This window comes from Leopardus geoffroyi, chromosome B4 (assembly GCF_018350155.1).
Source record: "Leopardus geoffroyi isolate Oge1 chromosome B4, O.geoffroyi_Oge1_pat1.0, whole genome shotgun sequence".
Classification (NCBI taxonomy): Eukaryota; Metazoa; Chordata; class Mammalia; order Carnivora; family Felidae; genus Leopardus; species Leopardus geoffroyi.
The window spans coordinates 115,474,156-115,496,864 of record NC_059341.1 but is presented as its reverse complement, the minus strand read 5'-3'; the positions used below and the strand labels follow the sequence as shown (position 1 = coordinate 115,496,864).

At 40.9% G+C, this 22,709-nt stretch overlaps 1 protein-coding gene across 2 annotated transcripts; it reads right to left on the bottom strand.

The window, feature by feature from the left end:
* Positions 1-4,513: 4,513 nt before the first annotated feature.
* On the bottom strand, positions 4,514-21,541 carry NUDT4 (nudix hydrolase 4). 2 transcript variants are annotated; one of them, XM_045463570.1, is made up of 5 exons: positions 21,432-21,541; positions 11,426-11,536; positions 10,139-10,183; positions 7,684-7,771; positions 4,514-7,392 (listed from the first exon to the last, which is right to left on the bottom strand). In XM_045463570.1, the coding sequence occupies exons 1-5, from the start codon at positions 21,528-21,530 to the stop codon at positions 7,190-7,192; spliced, it is 546 nt and encodes a 181-aa protein (XP_045319526.1). In that variant the 5' UTR covers positions 21,531-21,541; the 3' UTR covers positions 4,514-7,189. The 2 variants fall into 2 exon arrangements, with proteins under 2 accessions (XP_045319526.1, XP_045319527.1); XM_045463571.1 differs by having other exon boundaries at positions 7,684-7,768.
* Between the last annotated feature and the right edge of the window lie 1,168 nt (positions 21,542-22,709).

Here is a 22,709-nt window from a genome sequence, read left to right as displayed (position 1 = left end):
AAGGAATTATATCGGGGGTTTATTTTTTAAATGATTTGATGATCACAAAAGCAAAACTTGTTGAATGTAATAACTTGAAAAAAATATAAAGAATAAAAACCTGTAATCTTCCACCCAGACTGATGATACTTTGTTTGATACTTTGGCCATACTCCCATGTGTTAATTCCATTTCTCATTGATGTTGGAAATTGGGAGGATTTGTTCCAAGGGTTAGCTTTGCTACAGCTTACTACAAATTGGGTAAATTTCCCCTGGCTGCAAAACTAGAAGTTGGGCTACAGTTTTCCTGTTAAGTGTAGAGCTCAGCGTGAAGAGTTCAGGTCTTCCTTCCCAGTTACAACTTTGGCCTCCTTCAGCTGGTCTTATTTCATCTGTGCCTTTGGGTGTGGTGTTTCAGTTGTCTGAATGTAGACTTGCTACACTGCCAAGCCTCTCCTGATTTGATGTAATTGTTTCAAGGGTCTGATAGGTTGTAATAGACTAATTGCTTGATTATTTAGACCTTGCTTATTGTCTCTTGTAGCAGAGCAGCAACTGAAGTCTCATTTTCATTTAAAAGTTCATTTCAGGGGCGCCTGGGTGGCGCAGTCGGTTAAGCGTCCGACTTCAGCCAGGTCACCATCTCGCGGTCCGTGAGCTCGAGCCCCGCGTCGGGCTCTGGGCTGATGGCTCAGAGCCTGGAGCCTGTTTCCGATTCTGTGTCTCCCTCTCTCTCTGCCCCTCCCCCGTTCATGCTCTGTCTCTCTCTGTCCCAAAAATAAATAAACGTTGAAAAAAAATAAATAAAAGTTCATTTCATCGTGTTCATTAAGGAGCTTTTAACACTTCTCCCTTGCTAATCATTTGTATCTATGGGGTAAAACAGGTCTTAGAAATCAGAAAAGATTGATAACCTCACCTCATCTTCCTGCCATGTAGAGTAACTAGCAGGTTTCCTTTTTGCATACTCTGATCCATTCTCACCCGCCATATTCCATGAAATGGTTCCATGATTGGGGCACCTGGGGAGCTCAGTCAATCAAACGTCCAACTCTTGATTTTGGTTCAGGTCATGGTTGCATGGATTCTGAGATTGAGCCCCACGTCGGGCTCTGCACTGACAGCCCAGAGCCTGCTTGGGGTTTTCTCTCTCTCCCCCTTCCCTTTTTTGTGCCCCCACCCCCATAAGTAAAGTATTCTGGCTTGAATTCAAGAGTAGACTACTCAAGACCTGAGAAAAGCAGTTTAGACATGGTAGATTGGTTGCACTAGATTTGAACTTGGTGCTGTTTTCCTTGTTTTGGCAGAAAGCATTAGGACTGTGAGTAACCAAGGGAATGAAGAAGGACCAAAGTCTTACAATCCATTTTTTCCTTCTACAAGAAAATATTGGGGGCTTTATGGCCATAGGTCTGTCCAACCAAATTACTCACCTCTGCCATTGTTGTGAGAAAGCATCCATAGACCATTTTAAATGATTGGACATGCTATATGCTGTGATATAACGTTAATTTTCACAGGTCACAAAATATTTTCAACTACTGAAATTGTGGGAAACAAAAAAAAACCCCGAGTTTGCAAGCTGTACCAAAATAGGTGGGGGCTAGGTTTGGCCTGTAGGCCGAGTTACTCCCGCCTCACACTAGGCAGTGACTGATTATTCACTGCTCTTGTATTAGAACCAAATGTTGTGTCTCTCCAACCCCCTCCTCCTCTAAAAAGTGATACGTTACTGTTGTTCCAGTAACAAAGATGGTACAGGTTTCTTTTTCCCCTTTTGCTGTTAATATGTACATATTTTGATAAAATTTATATACAGATTGAGCATTTATCAAACCTAGTTTTTTCATGCAAGGTTATTGAACATTTTCACATTTAAAATTTCTTGGAATGCTAATTTTAAAATTAAAATTCTACTGGTTTTTAAATAAATCTGGGTTTTTAAAACAGTGACCTTTAGCAGGTAGTGCTGCATAGTTGTGCTTTTTGAAATGTGTTCTTGAATGTTTACACTGTGGCATTGTATTTCCTTGGTATCCGTATAGTATCTGTTGATCCTAATTTAATCCCATTTGCACATTAAAATTTTTTTAATGGTTATTTTTGAGGGAGAGGGAGAATGAGTGGGGGAGGGGCATAGAGAGAGAGGGAGAGAGAGAGAGAGAGAGAGAGAGAGAGAGAGAGAGAGAGAGAAAGAATCCAAAGAAGGCTCCAAGCTCTGAGCTTGTCAGCCCAGAGTCCGACGTAGGGCTCGAACTCAGACCATGAGATCATGACCTGAGCTGAAGTTGGACATTTAACTGAACCACCTAGGAGCCCCCCCATTTGCACATTTAAATCGATGTCAGTTTTACAAAGTCTGCAATATGCATCTTTAATCATATTTTGTGCATCTTGTCTATTTCTGTTGACTAGATTCCCAGAAGTGGAGCTGTTGGGTGAAAGGTTCATATGCATTTAAAATTTTGATAGGGGGGCGCCTGGGTGGCGCAGTCGGTTAAGCGTCCGACTTCAGCCAGGTCACGATCTCGCGGTCTGTGAGTTCGAGCCCCGTGTCGGGCTCTGGGCTGATGGCTCGGAGCCTGGAGCCTGTTTCCGATTCTGTGTCTCCCTCTCTCTCTGCCCCTCCCCCGTTCATGCTCTGTCTCTCTCTGTCCCAAAAATAAATAAACGTTGAAAAAAAAAAAAATTAAAAATTTTGATAGGTACTGCTCAGCTGTTCTCCAGAAGGCTATACTGATTTACATGCACAGATCCTTACCTGACCCGCATTGTCATTTATGTCTGCATAATATTTCATTACATAGACATATTACTTATTAGTTAACCATTGCCCCTTTAGGCATGAGTATGTTATTTCCATGTCTCACTTTAGTTGCCTAATCTTGGTACAGAAATCTTTGTCGACATTCTTGGACGGAAGTTGGATTCCTAGTGTAATAATTTGATCAAGAGATATATTTTTAAGGTTCTTGATACACATTAATGGTCTAAGTATTCTTTTAACTTCATTTTAATTCTTTCAAGGAATGAGTTTTATTAAAAATTGAGAAAAACAGGCACCTGGGTGACTCAGTTAAGTGCCTGACTCTTGATTTCAGCTCAGGTCATGGTCTCTGGATTCTGCTTGGGATTCTCTTCCTCCCTTCTCTGCCCTTTTCCCTGCTCTCCTCTCTCAAACATTAAGAAAATTTTTGAGAAAACCAGGTTTACAATACTGGCATTGGTGTTTTAATAACCAGGAAGTATCTCCAGGGGGTAGTTAGTATTCCATATACTGGTAAGAGTAGCTTTGGGGCTCATAATTAGTTGGAATCATAGCAAAGTAGAGAAATTAAGACTGGCATCTGGCAAAAAGACAATTGAGCCTTTGAATAAATTTGGGTCTTTGTATAATGCAATGCTAATAATAAGACAGGCCTTAGGGGCCTTCTCACCTTACTGCTGTTTAGCCAATGGCACTAGTCAGGAAGGTATTAAAAGTCAGGGGGGAAGGTAGCACCAGGGAGATCATTTTCAACCAGTTTTTTTTTTTTTTTAATTTTATAGCTCCACATAAAATGTTGCTAAGTACTGGGGGGGGGGGGTGCATTATTAAATAAAATGTTGCTTAAGAAAGTAACACCTTGAAAGACGTTTTAGGAACTTATGTAAACACCTAGATAAGTCACTTATCTCTACTCCACTGGACTATAAGCTTCTTGAGGGCAAACTTACTCTGTGCTATATAAACAACAATGCTGGGCATAAAGCAGATGCTGATTATTGCACAGCTTCTGATAAACACCAATAACTTATGAGACAAACTGTTAGCTGGAAACTTCATTTGAGACAGAATCCACTGTAGGGCATTCCCACTTTCAACCATTTTGTGGAGGGTAATAAACTCGACTAGGGTTTAGGGTTTGTCTATGAAGTTCAGCTTAGAGGTACCTGCAGAGAATTCTTGTATCCCAGTGTGAAGACAGTATTGGAAGATGCCAGGCTACCCCCCCCTCCCCCCCCGCAATAGTCCTAGTCAAAAGCCAAATGAGGTTTGAATGGAACTTTTACATGAGGATTCTTAAGTTGGTCTTGGGCAAACAGTATTTTGGGGAAATACAATGGTGGACAAGGTGACTAGCCATTTACCCTTCTAAAATAGCTAAGTGATGGTAGTATATAAAGTTATCTGCAGCATATTATAGCAGAGTACTTACGGAATAAAGTCTAGAAGAACTTGAAAATTATTAAGAAACAAAATCTACAGAGGAACAGAAATGGCAATAAATAAGACAACCATAGCATGACACCGTGACAATGGTATCTAGTAAGACAAATATCCATTTGGGAGAGTAATGGTAGGTAACACCTGACTGGCAGGAAGTTCCTTTAAACCCAGTTAGGAAGTGGGAAGTGTATAAAATCTAAACTGAGAGATGACCTTTACGACCCATCAACGAGAGAACAGTAAAATTTTTACAATGGAATGCCAAACAAGTTTTCCACTTGGACGATGTTGTTATGTTAAAAAAAAAAAAAAAAAAAAAAGATAATTTATTTCCATTTTTATTTGGTTTCCAAATATAAAAAAAGTCAAGATTCTTACACCAATTATCTCAAGTGAGACCATGCAAGGCAATTTAGAGTGTATACAACAGTCATCTCCACGCCCCCCACCCCTTCAGTTTTGCTACTTTATACAACTGTGATTGACAGAAAATTGAATGGCATGTGCCCGTTTGGAATATTTCACCTGTTTATTTAAAAAAAAAAAAAGCCACACACACAAAACTCCCCAACAACAATTATTCAGGATAGTTGCTACTTTGTGTCTGCAAGTCAACTTGTAACCTAGCTATTTCTTTTATTTAGGAGGCACATGGGACTGAAAAATTTAGCTGCCAATTTTATCCAACTACCCCACAGAAAGCACAAATGATTCCCAACAGTGTAAACTTTGGAGGGTTGAGATAGTAGACACTATTTGTTATGTGTAGTAGATTCAACTGTTGAGCCTGAAAATGTAGGCTTTTTCTCTTAACAGAAATCTTAGGGCCTTTCCTCTAGTTTTGCTAGACTGGGTTCCAGAAGAATAGTAAAGAATCCCTCATGTGAAATTCGAAGTGTAACAACTGTATTCTGTTGTGTCATACCAATTTTTGCTAGTTGCATAGACTAAAGACAGTTGGTTTGCTAAATGGCACTGAAGAAAATCCTGACCCGAGTGGCACTACTTAGTCCAAATGCTTTTGACCAAAGAAAATTATACAACAATATTTATAGGCTCACTTTTAAGAGGTGGCAGACATTAATACTGTACATATTTTACATGTCAAATACATAGTCCAAGAGTTTATAAAATAAGTTCATGCATTATTACCTCTAAGAATATCATGTACAAGAAACCTCCCTCCCCCAGTACTTGTGACAGCATTTCAGGTGGACAGTTTTATATACAAAATCCAGTTTCTCTGCTGTGTTAAGGTACGTAATTTAAAGAAATTTCAGATTACTGAAAAAAAATCCTAGTCCATTGAAGAGTGATAGAAAGTGTCAATCTGTGGATTTAAAATGTTTCTTTTAAAAACACCCAGAATGGATAACCTCTGTACAAAGAAAAATATAAAAACTCTGGATGATCATGTTTGATCACACTACATAATTTCAAATGAAATGTCATTGGTTAAAAGTTTTTCTACTTTGCTCATTCCTCTGACAGCATTAATTTGTGAACTAATGCTTATATTTAGTTCAGCTGCATTTATGGCACAAGATCTTTTTCGGAACAATGGCACTGATTTTTCTTAAGTGTAACAGCACTATTTAGCAGCAATTATAAAGGTTAATTTGTGGAACAAATGTACAACCATACTTTCTACTCTATACTCACCAGTTACAATATTTACAAGGCTAACGTCTACATAGAGAAATATCTTTCACTCGCCCCCGAACCCCATGTCTTATTCAAAGTTTGTTTTCCTCCCATCTCATTTGTGACTTGGCGGTCGGCGAGTACAGGAGTTTCAGACAGGGTACCTTATGTGTTTTTCAATGGGATTCTTGATGGTAAGTGAGTATAAAGACAGGTGTTAAGATGAAATTCTTAGCTCGGGTATGTTCCAGTGCTCCAAAAGTTAGTTACAGGATAAACAGTACCTATTGGCAATCTATAAAAGATGAGACATTCTGAGGTGTCCTAATATCTAAGTGTGTAACAGCTGAACAGTAAGAAGGCCATTTTACTCAATTGTGATGCAGTCACCACTGATCAGCATTTGAGGTTAGACTCTAATCCTGTGGTTAGTAGTACCAGCAAGTTTAACTGAAGAGGGGTCAGTAAGTTCAAAAACTGGAAATATATCTTTAAAAGGAATTTACATCAAGGGTATTCTGGTTCTCAATCAAGTATTCTGTGTAAAGAGATTATAGATAAAAGGAATTGGCAACCTAGCATGCTAACTCAAGTTCCATGAACACAGTTTTTCATGATAAGATGTATTTACTGCGTGCATTTTTCTTACAACACCTCTCTAAAAACCACTCTATATAGTTAAACTTTGTGTTAAAGGACTATTGAGTTATGGGGCGGGGCGGGGGGGGGGGGGCAGGAATTGGCCATATCGGGTAGCTAGTGACATAATACCAGTTGTGAAAACAGACAAATGAGTTAAATTTCTGAAAATAGTAAATTAAGTCCTTTGTTAAAACAGTTATTGAACCATAAAGTCCAAGTTTGGAATTTATGAATTAAAACTGTGATCCTATGAAACAAGTTTACGGACCAGTAGATTCATTTAATATCAAGAATTATTTTCATAAATCTCCACAACAGAATTTGTTGAATACCTAATGCTGTGAATGAGAAAATAACTTAGAGGGAAAATATACCTACAAGTAAGGTGATCTGGCAAAAACCACAGACTGACATCAAATGGACAAAAAAACTGAACAAAATGCTGTGAAAAAATGACAACTAAAATGGGGGGTGGGGTGGGGCCGGGGGCATAGTTAAGGCATCTAAAAAAAATTACACATGGCTTTGGCTTATTAAAATATTTTACACTTTTTTTTTTTTAAAAGAAGATTTGAAAACATCTGAAAAACATGCAAATTGTTTGAAAATCCTGCATGGCAAATTCAGACAGTTTGCAGGCGTCATTCAGATGTTTGCCAAGGAAAATACAGACCTCTCCCCGTGAGACTGCACATGGGAGGCCCTTCCCATTCTATCTTACACTGGATGGCAACCCAGAGGTCTGTGCAGCAGTCACAAACAAGGTGTTGTTATCTGGAAGGGAAGGGACCGTGGAATTTCCATTGGTTGGAGAACAACCCAGCTTTAGTTTTTCCAGATACTCTGCATGTACAGGCTTATGACACTGGAGAACTTTGATGGCATCTTCTACTTTGAACCATTCTCTCTTCCTTCCTAGAAAACAGTATGACATTGGTCAGTATATAGTAAAGTCACTTAAAAAAAACTAATAAGCCACATCCTTTGACAATGCCCCTCACTCCCCTCCTACAAATAACAGCTTTATTGTTTTTTGGAATGGCTTAGACAATAAATAATATGTTGGGGGAAGAATTCTGATGTAATTCAAATGTGGACATACTGATCTTATTAAAAAAGGTAACCCAAAATAATTTAAGACGAAAACTCTACAAGCGCGTAGTAGCAGAATTAAGACTCTGGATGGCAAAAGGAAAGGGAACTTACCTATATTAACAGAATCTTCCCAATCTTCTAATATTTCAGTGACAGTAAGAACATACACATACGTTCTGTGCTTTCGGTCTTGGTTCTGCTTGAATATAAAAAGAAAAGCATTTTAATCTACAGGAACTAGCCATTACACATTTCCGAGGAGAAAAATTCAGTTGTGGCATACTGCTGACTAGCACATAGTCAAGCATACACGGTTGTCTCACCCAGTACAGAAGGGAGTTTTCTGTAACACAAAACATTTAAAATGCTGAAAGTAGCTCCCCACAGGAAACATTTAGCACCTTTGATTTCAATGTATGTGTTTTTTAAGAGACTAATTCAATTAAGTATTGGCAGTTTAAAAGCTGCCAGGTGAACTATGCACAACCAGGGTTGAGAATGGGCTAGTCATTTCTGGAATGTTTTAGTCCTATATGCTGAAACTCAATTTTTTACCCATATTAAAACTGCCACCTTGTGAAAATGAAACATGAGTTGGTCTTAAAATGAAGGGGCTCACTACTTTCATCTCGATTTAAGTTAGCCTCGTTTACTATAGTCTAGGACTTCAGATTGTTGCCTGAGTTTTTTAATTTCCTTTTTTAATGTTTATTTATTTTGAGGGGGGAGAGCCAGGAGGGGCAGAGATAGAGGGAGAGAGAATCCCAAGCAGGCTCCTGGCTGTCAGTGCAGAGGCTGATGCGGGCTCCATTTTACAAACTGCAAGATCATGACCTGAGCTCAAATCAAGAGTCAGACCTTAATCAACTGAACCACACAGGTACCCTCCCCCCCTTTTTTTAAAGTAAACTTTCTACATCCTACGTGGGGCTTGAACTCATGGCCCTGAGATCAAGAGTCATGTGCTCTACTGACAGGCAGCCAGGTTGCCTGATAACTGCCCCGATTTTTTCCACCACAGACACCCTGAGTAATACACTCAATTCAAATAGCGTATTAGGTCTTTGGGAAGGAATAGGAACAGCAAAAAATGAGAGGCATCTCTCACATAAAACATTACTAGTCGGGGCGCCCGTGTGGCTCAGTCGGTTAAGCGTCCGACTTTGGCTCAGGTCGTGATCTCTTGGTCCGTGAATTTGAGCCCCGTGTTGGGCTCTGTGCTGACAGCTCAGAGCCTGGAGCCTGTTTCAGATTCTGTGTCTCCCTCTCTCTCTGACCCTCCCCCATTCATGCTCTGTTTCTCTCTCTCTGTCAAAAATAAAGAAAAACGTTAACAAAAAATTACTAGTCATTATTATTAAGAACCCATTGTCTTATCTCTGTATCTGGAAAATAAATACATTTATTATTCTATGTTCAAAAATTCATTGAAATCACCAGAGTGAATAGGCAGGACAATTCTAATTTTCCCTTATATCTTCTAAGGAGAAAGGTACGTTGGTTACTATTTTCTGTTCAGATTCTATGAAATGTAAATATCACTTGTAAAGCAGTTAATACTATTATCTTTCTATGTTCTATAAGCTTTATTTATAACGTGAGACGTTTTCTTCAAAAATCTTACCAGCATATTGGCAATGTGCTATTTGTACCATGGCTATTCTGAATTACAGAAAACCTTCAATGTATTTTTCATTTCAACCAGGAGATGGTGCTGTTCAATTGGGTAAGGCAAGTGCTGAATTCTGGGAAAGTCTGAATGTTAAGAACTTCACTACTAACATTGTATTCTGGGAGTCATCAATTCTACCAAGTGCTCCACAATCTGAATTTCTGAATTCTGTAAAAAGCCTTAAAAATCAAATTTATATGGTTCTACCAGAAGGACTGAACGAACCCTTAAATATTATCTTGAAAAAATATGTCACGATGTGTCAGGTATACAGGTATACCATGTATCTATGTCTGACTCTTGGAAGAAAATATTTGAGAATAGTTTGGGTCTCATGACCTGACTACATTTCTCCTTACCTTTCACAGAATACCTGCCAATTCCAAATTCCTTCCACAAATTCCATTCTGCCTTCAGTAATAATAGATTATATAGGAGAATTCTATGCTGTTAGCATCTATTCTTTGTATCTTGAGTTTTTTACCTTCATACAGTCCTCTAAGGATTAAGTCATTATTTGTGTATCATCTACATGTTATGCACTAAAGGCACAGGGTACATTTCCAGACAGTATCCACAAGAGACCTAAGTCCTTCGGTGATACTGAGGACACTGTACCTCCTAAAAAGTTTATACCTAAACAATATACAGTGAACCAAGAGATCTGTCTTTATCAGCTCCACTGTATTGTCATATATAAAAGTAATTGTAATGCTGCATAAAACTGATGGCACATGAAAGTTAGGTAACTTTTACTTCCCTTCCCCCTAATCCTTATAACTTACTTGCTTACTGATAAAAGGAATGTCTAACTTGAGCTGCTGCCAGATTATCTGGCCAGTTAGGAAAGAATCATTAATTCTGTTATCAGCAAGGATTACTTTTGTAACTCACCTCAAATATGCCCAGGAGTCTGCCTAATTTTCCTTTGACTCCAGCCTATTATAAAAAAGATGCAATGTAAAACTGTTAGCTTTCATAAGAAAGGTTACACGAACGTTATTTTCTAGCTATTTCAACTCAAGGATCTAAACACAATAGGCCCTTCCATACCAACCCTGCCTCTGTGAAGGTTTTTTGGCTATGCCAAGATTCATGACCTATGGTTTGCTATACAACATGGTTTAATTTATTCCATATACAAGTTCAGACTGATCAGATTTGTTGTCATTTATTTTGTAAGAAATGACAGGGATTGACCAAAAATTAGACTTTCTACCAATCTGGGACAAGCTTCACGAATGAAAACAGACTTTTTTTCTGAGCCAACTGATCAATCCCCTTCTTACTTAAAGGACTTTCTTGCTTGCTTTTTTCACATGGCTTAGGAGGTACAATTCTTCCTATAGGTTACTCTCCTACTGCAGTCCTCATTACTTTACCGGGACTGGGACAGGTAACAGACTGACGGGAACTGCAGTGTGAGCCCATGCCGATCCACACTGCATCAGGGCCCGCTGCCGCTTCTATCTAGGGACGCACTCTTCCCTCAGAAAGCTGCTCATCCTTCGAGACCCATATCTCTGAAACCTCTCCAGCTACACACCAAGACCCAACGGGAGCATTAGCATTTGCTTCCCATATACACCCTCACTGCTGTTCAGTAACTCTTATGGCACTTAATATGCTGTTTTGTCTCTGAGTAGAAAGCAAGTTCTAACATCAACTATAAGAAGACAAGCAGGCCGTGTGCGCTTTTGTGCATGTGCGTGCGTGCCACTTTTTACTGAACTTTAAGACGAAACGAGTAGAATAAAAGCAATTTGCTTCTTACTCATTTGAAAAAATTACAGCACACGATTAATGTCTCTGAGCATTCTTGCAGTGCATTGCAGTGTAATATTTGTTAACCTTGCTCTGAGACAGGGCCATCCTGTTCTACATCGATCACTGATCAGGCTTATTGCCTGTTATACAATTGCATGTTACACAATTCTGGGGGACTTCTACATTCATTTTTAGCTCTCTTCTACCAGGCTTAACAAATACCTGCTTAACAAAATGCTAGCTATGGTCACCCGCTTAAAAATCTTCAGTCAGACAACAAAAAGAGCACTCACGTGACCTGCCTTGCCTTCTTCTCAGCGCACGTAGCCAAAGTGCCACAGGGAACACACCGTAAAATCTCAAAATACGGTGTGTGTGAAAGGAGAGCAAATAAGCTGCTACTACTCGTCTCACCTCTTCATAAACTTCCCTGACGGCAGCACCACCAGGTTCCTCCTCTGGCTCCATTCCTCCTCCCGGGACAATCCATTGGTCTGGGTACCGACTGCTGCTCACCAACAGCACCTGCAAGACCAACCGCGAGTGTAGGCCCCACAGCCTGCGAAGCACTACGGACGTAACATTCTCAACCCTTTACAAGGCTGGAAAGCCCTTCCTGATTAGCCCATTTGTAATTTCATTAAAATTAGAAGGTGTACACATTATACCACAAGAAAGCGCAGTTGACAGCCTTTGTAAACACTCTTGGAATTCAGAATTCAACAATAATGTAATCACACCACGAAATCATTCTGAACCTAATGAAATCACTTCAACTACCAGATTCAGTTAGTAAAATTCCCTAAATCATGGACACCAATGAAAGATAAAAGTGGATACTTGGGTTTACTAGCCCCAGAACTGCGTGCACTTAGGTTTGTGGTCATATCTGCTATTCGTAAGTTACAGAATCTTATTCTTCCGCTCCAAATTTAAGGATATGTGACCCTAGGCAGGTCACCCTGTTCTCACCTATAAAGAGTAAGGATACTTAAAAGATAACAGATACTGTGAAAAAGGAATAGGGGAATTCATTAAGTCAATGCTTGGTAGATAGAGAGTTCTTGTTATTTTTACACTTATGATTAGGTGGGAAGAAGTACCCTTCATATTCCAAACTTCTATAAATGGGTAAGAGTCACTTCTTTTGATATCAGGCAGCTATAATTTATGATCCAGGAGAGACGGCAAGCTACAGTCTGTGAGCTAAAAATGGTTTTTATGTTTTTAATTATATGAAATTCAAATTCTACTGTTCATAGATAAAATTTTATGAGAATCCAGCCACACTCATTCATTTTTCACATGTTGCCTATGGCTGCTTTGATGCTGTAACAGCAGAGTTAGGTAGCTGTGACAGAGGCGGCATGGTCCACAAAGCCTAAAATACTATCTGGCCCTTTATAAGAAAAGTCTGCAGACCCCAATCGAGAATAGCATTAACCTTTAAATTTGCAAATGCTTTTTAAAAAACAAACATTACCACAGAGTATCCTAGAGGTTCACTACTTAAACAGTACCTGAAACAAGTATTATATACCCATCTTCTACATGAAAATTTGTGGGCTAGGTTAGGTTGAAATGCACCCAACTTAAAACAGCAACAAAGGCTTGGCTACTATGATAAATAAGCAAAGGATGTTTATATGAAGTAACAGGTGTCTTAACCAACTTGAACAAAAACTGGTTACAAAATTCCCTTAGTATATTATCTCTAAGTAAACACAGAACATTCTTTCCAGATAAATCAATCAATTCAGAGCAAAGTATGATCCCTGATGTGTACTGGTCTTCTGACACGCCGGTGGTCCTATCTGCCCAGCTCCCACTCTACTGCCGCAGGAACTGCTGGCACTTGAGAGTTCATAGCCAGCACAAGGATTCACCTCCCACCTGAGGAGGCTGCCAGAAACTCAGCCTTCCCCAACTGAAAAGTTCCAGGATGACAGTAACTCCTGGAGTTCAGCAACTCCCACCTTTCCCCCAGCCTTGAACACACTGAGTTGGAAGATAAGGGAATGTCTATTCAGGCACCTATCCCCTCAATCTGAAAACAAAGCAGCACACTTTTGCCTATGGACACACCATCATCGCAGAGCAGTGATCAATTAATGCTCAAGGGGTCTGAGTGTTGTTTCTCTCATCCTTTACCTGGATAGGACTCCATTGCTTCTGCCAGCTTCATTCCTTCAAACGAATAACTGGCGAAACAATGCAAATCCAGAGAAAGCACTGTAAATTAACAACAGCTGATAAAGCCTTAGCTAAAATATGAATGGCTGACTGTGAGGGTATCACCAAGTCCAAATATAGCAATTTTGGTCAAATGAAACATAAAACAGCTTTAAACTTAAAGTATTAGCAAACAGGGCTTACATATCAAAATTAGAAACTAAAGAGCCAGAATAAACAAATCTAGCAAGAATTACAAATACTGGTTTAAACTCAAAGATGTTTTGCAACTGTACAGATCATACCCAAGATGTATTTCATTCCTTGATGCACCCAATGATGGGCTGATAATCTACCATTCAGTACCCCAGTTTCCTCCAAGCACCTATCCTTGTAGAATTACTGAGTGTTTATGACACTTAAATACCTTATATCCTGGCCTAAGCACTCGATGTTGGCCATTACTAGCTCTTCTGCTTTCCTACTAATTGAATTGCATGAGCTTACCAAGAACGGCTTTTCCCCCAAATTTTGCTAGTTGCATTAGTTTTATAATTATTGAGAATTAGTGATGAAATGAGGGCAAAAAGGAATTATCAAAAAAGACTTTGCAAAGATTAAAGGTAGGTTATTATTAAAAACTGCTATCAAATTAAATATGGATGAGACTACTGTAAAAAGGAAATTTAAAAATCCAGAAAGAGCCTGCAAGTCTTCAAAGTTCAATTAAAATTCTTTAAACAAAGTGAGACTGCGAATCAGATTTCACCTTTTGTTTTACTCAAAAAGGAAGCTTACCAAATATCTATGGTATTCCAAGGCTTTGGCCTATATATTGAGATTGGCAAGTATAAGTTTTTAAGTTAAAATAAAAAATGCTTAAGGTATAAAAGCATATGTCTTGCATCAAGGGAAAAGTAAACTGTAACTACTGTTTCTAACTGCAGAGTTGGAGGCTTCTTTTCCTGGTCACTAGGTGTGGGTTACGGACAATCTAGTTTTTATTGCCTGGGTGAAATTCTTATTATTTTTTTTTTAAATATAATTTCTTGTCAAGTTAGCTAACATACAGCGTATATAGTGTGCTCTTGACTTCGAGAGTAGATTCCCATGATTCATTACTTACATACAACAACCGGTGCTCATCCCAACAAGTGCCCTCCTCAATGCCCCTCACCCATTCTCCCTCTCCCCATCCCCCCATCAACCCTGTTTGTTCTCTGTATTTAAGAGTTTCTTATGGTTTGACTCCCTCAGTTTGTAACTTTTTTTTCCTTTCCTTTTCTTTCCTCTGTTAAGTTTCTCAAATTCCACATATGAGTGAGAACATGTATCTGTTTTTCTCTGACTTATTTCACTTAGCATAGTTCCATCCATGTCGTTGCAAATGGCAAGATTTCATTCTTTTTCATTGCCGAGTAGGTTGGATGAAATTCTTAACTACCCAATTCCAACTTCCTTGATTACCTTCATAATGGGACATGACACTGCAGGGGCTTGCTAACTGGAAAACTACATTCTTATTTATTTAGTAAACAAGGAATTTCAAAACCATCAATATTCATAATGTTGGAGTCCTGAAAAAATGAAATTCAGTGTCATATATCTAGGTCAATGATAATTCCCATCTGTCCCAAGATAGTATTTAAGAGATAAATTATATAAGGTTAATAATGTTGAATACCCATTAGTATAGTCTGTGCCTGCTTTCATGAACACTTATGGTTCTAATTGAAATCAAATCTTTAATCTGCAGCCTACAGGACATAATTCACATATGACTGAACTTGTCTTCCAAAAGTCAGTGACAGGAAATACCTACATGCTTCCACAGTTCCCTTCATAAATTACTTTTTCTAAAGCCTCATGAAAACAGATCTGTATGGTTTTGGACAAACGATTTAGCAGAAACTGAGACCTTATCGTGCAAGAATCCCCTGACATTCCAAAATGATTAAATTTGATCAAACCATTAACTTCAAATGTATCTTTCCAAAATAAATGAGTAATTAATACCTGTGGTATAGAATGATCAGCATCTAAACTACTAGTTTAAAACATTTGATAATGAGCCTTTGGTAATGAAACAGATTTGAAAACCAGTAGGTTTCATTATGAATTTGCCTACTCATCTAGAGTACTTCATTCGAAGTTCAAGTGAGGTCAAGGCCACATTATGTTTGTTGTTTGTTTATGGAGTGGGGAGTGGTGGTGATTACCTAGCAGGGTAGAAGAAATGAATTTGAATAGCATAAGCAAAGACCATTAAAATCCCTACTACATGTTAGAAGAACTGTAAAGAACTGTATCACAAATCATTATTATTCCATATCCTCGGGGGGGAGGGGGGGGAAGCCATCTAAACATTTCTACAACATCCCCAATCTACTAGATCTGTACTTTAGCATGCTTGGTAATGCTTTAAAAACATTATTTACGTTATAAAATCTTAGTAAGGGGATACACCAATAGCTGACAAATCCAGACCTGGTTGTTCATAGGTTTTTAAATTCCTTTTCAACTACCTTTGTAGGTATGTTACATTTTGTGTATTCAACAAGATGACAGTCTGCCACATTAGTGACAAGGTGATGCAGAGGAAAGCAGGAATTCAACTTTCCAGATAGGCCAGAGCTGAGTCCAAAGGAAAGATTTATAAAAAGGTTAGTCAATCCACCAGGCTGCAGAATTAGACTTGAATCACAGTCAACCTCAAAGGCAGTGCTGTTGCCCACCTTCATATAAGCATTCCGGCTACTATACTATCTGACCTCAACCTTCCTTCCATGTGTATCCAACATTCAACATAAAACACCATTCACCTGTCATTGTTAAGAAGCCATTTCCCACACTTGTCTTTTTCTTCGATTCCTAATGTTTTAAGCATTTGTTATATAAGTACTTCTCACTTTAAGTAGCAGTAGTGTAGTGATAATGGTCTACTTGGAACCAGCCCTGAGTCTTACTAGACAACAGTTTGTCTATGAATTGGAATAATCTACAGTATAGATTCAAAACCCTACTATCACCTAGTAAGTCCTCCTCACTGGAGGTGTGTAAGAGCTTGTAAACTAAAAAAATGCTGTTCAAGATTTGAGCATGGAGGTAAATGAAATTCTTAGCTCTATACACCAAGTGGCCCCCAAACGCCATTTGTGTTTCAGCTTTCACTCTTATAACTGTTCTTGGTCACAGCTTGCTTCTGGGAACAACTAGTTACTACAAATGACTATTTCCTTCCCAAGGAAAAAAAAAAAAAAAAAAAAAAGGCTATCCGGAAAACCCCTCAAGTGATCCCTAAATTAGGAATGAAGAATTTTAAACTGTAGCTATTTAGAAGCTGTATTGGGGTTTTTGTTCTTTCTTCACATGCTATCACGAACCAGGATGCATGAATGGTTTAAAACTACTTTACCACAGTTAACTGTATTAGGGGCTCTAAATCAAAATTAGGCCAGCAAGCAGTATATTATTAGGAACACCCAGTATGCACACAGACATTTTAAAAGATCTTAAATTACGGCAGTGGTTACTGTATCCATTAACCAGCTACCTACTGCTACTATTAAACAAGTTAATAGTCCTACTTTTTGGACTACTGAGGCACAGTTGTATAGGAGGGTCAGAAATAACAGCTCATTTTGGGAAAATGTGTTTAACTCAGATTATTGCTAGACAAGAAAAGATCAAAATGCCAAATTTCAGTACTTTCTCTTGAATGCGTATTGCTTTTATACCATCATAAAGTTGAAAAATCACAAGTTGAATCATTGTAAATCAGGGACCATCCTTATGGGACTGGTAGATAGAAGAATGCTAAATTGCACTGATCATGACATTTTCTTGTAGCACATCAATGTTTTGAAATGATGGGCTTAGCTTTTACACACACTGGAGAAAGCCTTCGTGATATATACCAAGAGCCTAAAACAGATGCAAATTGTACAAAAATGCCTTCCCTTGAAGGAAGTGGCTGCTTAAGTGGCCCAAGAAGCCCTTTATGTCTAGGAGAGCTGCAGGCATAGATGATATTTCCCTCCATTTAGAAAAGATTGCCTTCAGATAGTTATTTTTCATTAGAAAGTGGTCTCCACTTGAAGCAAGTATCTTCAGAGCCTTAAATCTAAAAGGACTTCTGCAGAAGTATGAGCCCCAGAGTGTTTATCTGAAAAGGCAGACTGCCTGTTGACCCCAAGTATACAAATGTTAGTACATATACACATATGTACAAATACTGTACTAGCATTTCTTATTAAGATTGTTTTTATTAGAGCTCTGGTTTTAGAGTCCCACAGGTTTTAAGACCGCTTTTCCCAACCAAGTCTTAGTGCATGATTTTGTAGAATTCAGACATTTTAGTTAATACACATTTGGCATTTGGCAGGTGATAGAATGCAGTCCCTGGCTCAAGGAGCTTAAAAGCTAATTAGGGCAGTAAGTCCAAGTGGAAGAGTAATAGGCAGTTAAGACAGTTTTGTTAGTGTTTCTCACAACTGTGCCTGGATTCCACCCAGAATCAAAGTCACTTCTATTTCTCTTTTCAGCACTCTATCTTATATTGCTGCTAGATCATCCTCAAGCTTGAATACATTTAAAATGTAAATGTTCCTGTCTTGCCTAGCAACTCCTTAGCCTTATATATTAAGGTGCTCTTTTTCAACCATTATTTGTTCAATGCCATCGCAAGTTGCAGTTCAACTAGTCCACAGCCCCAAGTCTTGCTCCGTTTGTGATGCTTGGTCCTTCCTCTCTCACTCACTGAAATCCAGCTCCAGTGATCTTAACCCTGCTGTCAGTACCTGATGGTACTCTTCCCCTACTTGATTTCCCTTTATGTCAGTTTCTGTCTGTCCAAACACTACAGAATGTTTCTCCTATGTTTACTCCTATGTTTCTTAGGAGCTGATACTTTTCATCTCTGCATCCCTGTTCAGTTATATGCAAATGTGTTGAACAGAATCCATTTCTGGCTACCTTTTGTGAATGTACTGTCTTCTTTCACTGTACAAACACAGTATCCCAGCTACTCTATGGGATGCTTATTTGTGGGCTTGTGTGGAAGCCCAACCACCAAAACTAAGGGTGGTTCCCTACAGAACCAGAGAGAGGATCAAATGAACAGGAGATTTAGAAATAAAGGACCTGGGCTCAAAAAGATCTGCCAGCTTCCATGATCTTGGGACAAGTTAACTCTGCTGCCTAATTTCTTACTACACAAATCCTAATGCTTATTTACCTCGTGGGGAAGATAAAATGGGCAAATAATAAAACCACCCCCAAGAGAACATAGACTGCTGTTTCTTCCCTAAAACAATCTGTTCTCAACTAAGGGCTACTGAGAAATCCTTCAGTACAAGGAGAGCCATCCTGGAGCACTGCATAACTTTTTGTGGTCAAACAGCAATTCTTATTTTATTTCAATTTATACTTTATAAACATTTCGTCCTTAAATAAAGCATACATTTAAATCTCCCAACAGGGATCTAGGTGTTATTAACCCAGGAGGGGGGAAAAAGTCTCATCTATTAGCTAAAGAGGTGGATTCAGGCTGTTTTGTATCTTATCCTTGGAAGGCTACCAACGTAATTTCCAAAGAGTGAAATCAAATTCACAGCAAAATAGCAAGATGTTCAGGAAAGCTAACAGGTTCATCTTTGTCACTATTATATAATAGAAGGAGCCTCAACTATATACAACTACAAAAATGAAGATCCTAGACCACGAGAATTCCAGAGCCTTCCCTCACAGCGTATTCTCTAACCAACTGACTTGGTTTCTCAACCTGCACGGTACCAGATTTATTTACATAACAGATTTCTCTAATAAATGCTCCAGAGCTTCCTCCTTACTTCATTTTATCTAATGGCACTAGTCTGTGGACTCAACTCGAGGCTAGGAATTTAGCATTTATTACAGTAGGAACATTTTCCAAACACAGAAATAACTCCTTTATCTGCTACAGGAATTTCTGAAGTGTTCTTCAGGCTTTGCTTTACCATTCGCACAATGCAGATCATTTCAATTTCCTATTTCCTATATCTTCCCCTGGGAACCGTTTTTAAATTCCAAGTTCAGGTTATGGCAAGACTTCAAAGTCATCACTTCCAGAAAGGCTTCCAAGCTCAGCCTCACAAAATCTCTCATTCAGCAAATAGTGTGCACCCAATTGCCATGGAGCCCTGTGCCAAGAGCCCAGCATCAGAAACAGGGACTGGATCCTGAATTCCGACTCTACCACTTCCTAATTATGTCGTTTGGGCAAAGTACTTAGGCCCTGCAACCCTCTCCTCACCTACAGACCAGCACAAAGAGGATTAAATGCAGCAAACTTAAAAGGTCTTCAGGCAAGTCCCACACAGTAAAAACACTCAACTAAGAATGTGATTACACAATAGTGAGCAAATTAGACAAGATCCTTGACCTATCTTGATCACTCTGGGCTATTATATGCTTCTATATTCAAAGTTTGTTTTTTCCTAACGGGGCCTCGATGCACTTAATGCTTATTGACTGTTACTCTGTAAATGTTAAAAACAAAACAAAACAACCCCACAAAAACCTATCTCCTAGTTTCTAGCTCTCCTAAGTGGCCTCAGGTCATAGAGTAAGAACGACTACACTACCGAGTGTACACTATGTCATATTCATCCTAACTGCAGGGATTAGCAATAAGGAAGCCATTAAATTCCTGTCTCCAGTTTTAGCCTGGTATTTTATTGGACACAGTTGGTTATGGAAGCAGAATTCAGATTAATTTTTTCCCGGTCTAATCATTTTAGGAGTGGCAATGCTTTATAAAATGAAAAAAAAAATTTTTTTTAAGTTTATCCATTTATTTTTGAGAGAGAGGCAGGGGAGGGGCAGAGAGAGAGAGAGAGAGAGAGAGAGAGAGAGAGAATCCCAAGCAGGCTCCACACTGCCATCACGGACCCCAATGTGGGGCTTGAACTCATAAACTGTTGGGTCATGACCTGAGCCGAAACCAAGAGTCTGACAATTAAGCCACCCAGACACCCCTAAAATAAATTTAATGTTTGGGGGGGGGGAGGAGGGGCAGAGCATGAGCAGGGGATGGGCAGAGAGAGAGGGAGACACAGAATCCGAAGCAGGCTCCAGGCTCTGAGCTGTCAGCACAGAGCCAAATGCGGGGCTCAAACCCACCAACCGTGAGTCGAAGTCAGATGCTTATCCGACTGAGAGGAGTGGCAATGCTTTATAAAATATTTTCTTGGCCACCTTGCTTTAAGTAAATTTAAAACCGTGAACCATTTTAAATTAAATGGAACTGAAACAAGGAAAAACTGTTCTCCAGGAAAACCTTGAGAGCCTATCAACCCAATGAAGAAAGGTAAATTAAAGACTGGCTGCTTACTCTCAGAAAAAGAAAGGCTGCTCGTCTCCAGATGTCAAGCCAAATACAGCAAAGTTAAGAAGCCTTGATAAATATGCTCAGAGCTAGAGGTTACGGTCTGAAAATGGCAACTCTGCCCACCTCTAGTCCATCTTCTTCCTCAGGCATTATTCCACATTTTTCACTAACCATCTTTCTACAGTCAGAAAACTTTAAAAAGAGGCCTTTAAATATATATATGTATGTGTATATATACATATATATATATATATATATATATATATATATATATATATATAATTATGCCAAGTGCTTGCGAGTTAAAAGGTCCACTTAAGAGTGGGATTGAGAAAACTAGACCTAATGGGGTTTTATTTTAAAGCACGGGCATTGCCTGGCTATTCCACAAACATCCCTAGATTTAATCCGAAACCGCAAATTGCCGTAACATGGAAGGGAAATGTAACAGAGGCAGAAGGGCTTGGGCTGCAACACTCACGCCATTTCTGCCGCCTCCGTTAGCACTCAAGGTTTATCTGGCTTTACTCAATTCGCTAGTTAAAATGGTGACTCCCGCCCGAAGCGACCTATACGGCCCGGGACCTTCCCGCCGGCCAGGAGGCGTCTCGGCCTCAGGTCCTCACCATGGCCCGGCAGAACACTGGGCTGGGCGAGCCCCTTTGTCTCCTCTATCAACCCAGAGAAAGGAAGGAAGGAGAGAGGAAGGGCGGGAGGGAAAGAAGGAGGGGGCTAATCCCTCCTAGCCTGGTGGCCAGACGAAGGGTCGGGCGAGCAAGGTGAAGGGCTAAGACCCCCACCCCGACCGGCCCTGGCCCCCACCCCCCAGCCTGCCCCGGCACCGCCGCGGGAGGCGCAGAGCGTGCTGGTCGCCCTCACCTCGTCCTCCTGCTCACTCCGGAAGCACAGGCACGCCGCCCGCTTCTTGAAGCCCTCGCGGTCATAGGTCCGCGTCTGGTTGGGCTTGAACTTCATCATAGAGGCGGGCTCTTGCTGCCGCTGCTGCTCCAGCCGCCGCCGCGGGGGCCCGGCTGCCGCCACCCCGCCGGGGAGTTGGGGCGCGGGCGAGTCGGGGCGCAGGGGCGCCGGGAGGCGAGGCGGCGGCGCGGGGAGTGACAGCGAGGCCGGTCAGTCCCGGAGCCGGCGGCCGCTTCGACGCGGAGGAGGGCGCAAGCGCCGGTCACTGCTGCCCGGGTGTCGGAGAGGAAGAGCCGCCTCTGCCCGAGCGTCCGCTGCTCTCCATGGAGCCCGCCGCCCGCTCGCCTCCGCTCCCTCCTCCTCCTGCTGCCGCCACCGCCGCCGCCGGGGGAACAGCGAGGCTGGAAGCTCACGCCACAAGGAGGCAGTTGCGAGGACTCGCGGCAACCGGGCAGCAGCGCCGCGGCAGCTTCGCACCGCCCCCACCGGCTCTGTATTTAAGTGAGCCCGCGCAGCCCCGCCCCCTGCTCGTCCCGCCCCGCGCGCGCCACCGCGCCTGCGTGCCAGGACCGTTGCGGCGGGGGAGGGGCCTCGGCCGCGTGGCGTCCAGTGGCCCGCGGTACCTGCGGGCTGGGGCTGCCGCCTCCAAACGCTGGATGGAGGTGGCCGGCTAAAATGTCAGCTAAGAGGCAAAGACCCCTCCCTGCCTGTTTATAAACACCACCACTTTCCCATCTCCCATAAATGCCACCTCCAGGAGAGGAGGTCCAACTACGTACATCCTCACAAAGTTGCACCCGGGTCAGGAAATGCCTGGCTGCACCGCAGCGATTGCAGTCTCCGCAGTGACAGACGCCCAGAGTTCGCTCATGAAGTGCGGGGAGACACGAAGGTGAAGGCCCGGAAAGGGGAAGACGTTGGTTGAGAGGTTTTCGTTTGGGGGGGGGGGTGTTGCTTTGGGGGTTTTGTTTGCTTTACAGAGAAAAGAGGGCAGGCAAATTTCCTTTTTTTTTTTTCTTAAAAAAACCACTTTGGTGAGGGGGTCGTTTGTATTTTTTTTTTTAAGTTTATTTATTTACTTAGAGAGCTGGAGAGGGGCAGAGAGAGAGACAGAGAGACAGAGAGAACCCCAAGCTGACTCTACGCTGCCAGTGAAGGGCCTGCTGCTCGAATACACCAACCGGAAGCTCATGATCTGAGCCGGAAGCTCAACCGACTGAACCGCGCAGATGCCACCCC